Source organism: Chenopodium album, chromosome 2 (genome assembly GCF_948465745.1).
Source record: "Chenopodium album chromosome 2, dcCheAlbu1.1, whole genome shotgun sequence".
In the NCBI taxonomy this organism is placed as follows: Eukaryota; Viridiplantae; Streptophyta; class Magnoliopsida; order Caryophyllales; family Amaranthaceae; genus Chenopodium; species Chenopodium album.
This window is the reverse complement of record NC_137835.1, coordinates 81,802,445-81,805,638: the sequence shown is the minus strand read 5'-3', so window position 1 is coordinate 81,805,638 and position 3,194 is coordinate 81,802,445. Positions and strand designations below refer to the sequence as shown.

Below are 3,194 nucleotides of genomic sequence, written 5' to 3'. Positions count from 1 at the left end.
ATTTTAATCCTTAAAAAAGAAAATAAGTGAAAGTACATGAGTACTAGATATTTGAAAATCACCAATTCCTCAACAGTTAATTAATGGGAGACAGAGACATATATGGACCACAAAATGGCTTGTTAAGTTGTTACACTCAATTTAAGACTTGTTAAGTTGTTACACATTTTTTTGGGAGGCAAAGAATTATATTTACATGGGCCACAAAATTATTTTCACTCAAAATATCAGTTTTTACATTAGAAAAAAAAAAATCATAAAAAAACACTGTTATATTCACCATATTTCCCACTGAAAAGAATGCAGAAATTAATCAATCAATCACAATAATACCTTGAGACTACCACTAATTAAAAATGTCAAAATCCAAAAAAATTAAAAATGACCCATCAAACTGACAAAGAAATAAAGAAAGAATAACAAAATGATTAACCACACAAAAATAAAAAATCATCACAATCTTTTTTTTTTTCCATCCCTAATTTTTCTATGAGTACTGTATATTCTACAAGTGGTATACTTGTTGCACACCAACTGAAGCTCTATTTACCTATGCTGCTATAGGTAGCGCGAGGTTCCATCCCAAAACCAATTGATCGAATAAAAATAAGAGGTTAAGACCCATTAAGGTCGACATGGGATCTAACATACCGCATTTGCGTGTGCCCATATAGTCCCCGTCGAACTGAAATGGGCAGCCCAAGCGCATAACCGGAAAGCAAGGCTGATCAAGTGTAACAGAATGACATGATATGACAAACGAAATGATCATTAGTAGCAGCAGTAAGTTAATTAGTTCACTTTCATGAAATCTGCTGTAAGAAATAATCAAGGTTTCCTGCAGCTGTTGTCACTAAATCTTCGGGCATCGAAAGCGACTTGAGTGGATCTTCCTCCCATGGACTTGTTTGATCATGACTAACTGCTTCCATTTTTATCAACCCACCAAAATTAACAGGAAACTGGAAAATTTCTGACTGATCAAACTTGTTCTGCTGATCATTAGTACTGTTTTCCCATGAAAATCTTGCACTGTTATCAGAATTAGTCATGATATTATTGTTATTATTTGAACTGCTACTCGAACACTCTTTTCCTTCATTGAATACAACAGATTCTGACCCCAAATTCTCCGTCTCCAGATTTTCATTGAAGCAGCTCTGCTGCAACATATACTGCTGCTGCGACTGTGACTGTAACTGGGACTCAATCATCGGCCTAAGCAGACTCAGATAACTCTGAGACGACGAACCAAGAAAAGCTGCAGGTTGTAATAGACTGAATTGGGAGTTTAATGATGAGGAGAATGAACTACTGATAACTGTTGCACTTGTGTTTGTTACTTCTGCAGTGTTGCAGAATGGGTAGGATTGTTCCATCTTGACAGCTCGCGCGATTTTCTGGTTTTCAGCTGTGTTTCTGAAGCCATTGCTGCTGGTGCTCATGTTGTTACTCGATTGCATTTGAGTTGAAAGAGGCTCGTGTGTTTGTGGGTCGATCCCTTGCTTCATTAGCTTCTTCTTTAGACATGAGTTCCAAAAGTTTTTGATCTCATTGTCTGTTCTTCCAGGCAATTGTGATGCTATTTGAGCCCACCTGTATAACAATTTCATAATTTCATCAACAAATAATTTCACAATTTAGTTTGATGAAATAAGTTTGAGTTTCTTTTACTACTTAATGACTAGAATCAATGAATACCCATTTATTTTGTTATGAAAATAATCATGATGTCCAATAATTTCATACTCAATAATCTATTGCAACTTTTAAAATTATTGCACACTCTTTCTTCGTTCACAATTAGTTGTCATTTTGATAGTGTATGTAATTAGACTAGAGTAATGTGACAATTGAACTTGTACGGAAGGAGTATGTATGTATGTAATTTAATTATTTAGGTGGGAAAATGTACCATCTTTCTTCGGAGTAGTTCAGATTACACTGTTAACACGACAATTCAGTACGGACTAAAGGAGTAATATGCCTACTATACCTTTTAAAGAAAGAAAAGAAATTTGTAGATAAAATTTCATGATAAAATAAGGAAAATTATACAAAAAGAAACATACCTATTTCCTAGAATTTGATGAAGGTTAAGAATAAGATCTTCTTCCTCTTGCGAAAACATTCCTCTCTTAAGATCTGGTCTCAAATAATTAATCCATCTCAACCTACAACTCTTTCCACACCTTTGTAAACCTGAAATAAAAAAAATACATATGTTATAATCCCACCCAAAAAAAAAAAAAAAAAAAAAAAAAAGAAGGGATGAATAGAGATGATAGAAAAAAATTATAGACAGATAATATTTGTCGCAGATTTAGGATATATTTTTGTACCAGCAAGCTTAGGGACAGAACTCCAGCAACCGACGCCGAAACGAGTAATGTGATTGTAAAGCTTCTCATCTTCTTCAGGAGACCATAACCCTTTCTTCAACTTTTGTTTAGCACAACAAGAATGGCGCCCCATACTTTGTGTGTGTGTTTTTTTTCTTTTTTCTTTTTGGGTGTTTAATATATAAATTTATGTGAATAATAATTAATAGAAATGTTTGGGTTTTTTAAGAGTAAAAATGTTTGATGAAAGAGGAAGTTATAGAGATAGTGATAAGCTAGCTGCTGCTCGTACGGTAGTGAGTTAGCAAGAGATCAAACTCATATATAGTACTTCTATATTTATCATCAATCACTATTAATAGAAAGTAAATATTATTACTTTATTATTATTATTCTTTCTAATTAATATTTTCTTAAAAATTTTAAATTAATCATACTTAGAATTCAAGTTAAGGGTAAGAGAGAGAGAGAGAGAGAGAGAGGGGGGTGATGCAATCAAGTGGTTTTTACGCAAGTAAATGCTCTGCTTTTTTTTAATTATGTTGAAATTATGGATTGAAATTTAAGAAATCTCATTTATTTTTCTTGTTAATTAATTAAATAATAAATAGTGAGAGATAATAATAATAATAAAAAGGTAGAAATTTAAATGAGAAGAAGTGTGTAAACGTGTTAAGTAAAATAATTAGCTTAGGAGTAGGAATACAGTGATCATTTAGACATCTCACGTAGCTGTGGTATGGTCCACAATATGATGCATATATGTTTGAAGATGTGATGTTAGTTTAGTTTCATACTTTGTATCTAATTATTTATTAATTTTGATTGTAATTTGTATGGACTAATATAATG

The 3,194-nt window shown here is 32.4% G+C and overlaps 1 protein-coding gene across 1 annotated transcript; it reads right to left on the bottom strand.

Moving 5' to 3' along the window:
- Nucleotides 1-406: 406 nt before the first annotated feature.
- Nucleotides 407-2,840, bottom strand: LOC145589849 (uncharacterized). Its single transcript, XM_081646538.1, has 3 exons — nucleotides 2,343-2,840; nucleotides 2,073-2,202; nucleotides 407-1,596 (listed from the first exon to the last, which is right to left on the bottom strand). Exons 1-3 carry the CDS (start codon nucleotides 2,473-2,475, stop codon nucleotides 804-806), a joined length of 1,056 nt encoding a protein of 351 aa, XP_081502664.1. The 5' UTR covers nucleotides 2,476-2,840; the 3' UTR covers nucleotides 407-803.
- Between the last annotated feature and the right edge of the window lie 354 nt (nucleotides 2,841-3,194).

Coding starts and splice junctions, on each gene's coding strand:
- LOC145589849 (XM_081646538.1), bottom strand. CDS start 2,475: ATGGGGCGCCATTCTTGTTGTGCTAAACAAAAGTTGAAGAAAGGGTTA. Junction 2,203..2,342: donor TTCTGTCCCTAAGCTTGCTG/GTACAAAAATAT, acceptor TTTTTATTTCAG/GTTTACAAAGGTGTGGAAAG. Junction 1,597..2,072: donor CATCAAATTCTAGGAAATAG/GTATGTTTCTTT, acceptor ATTGTTATACAG/GTGGGCTCAAATAGCATCAC.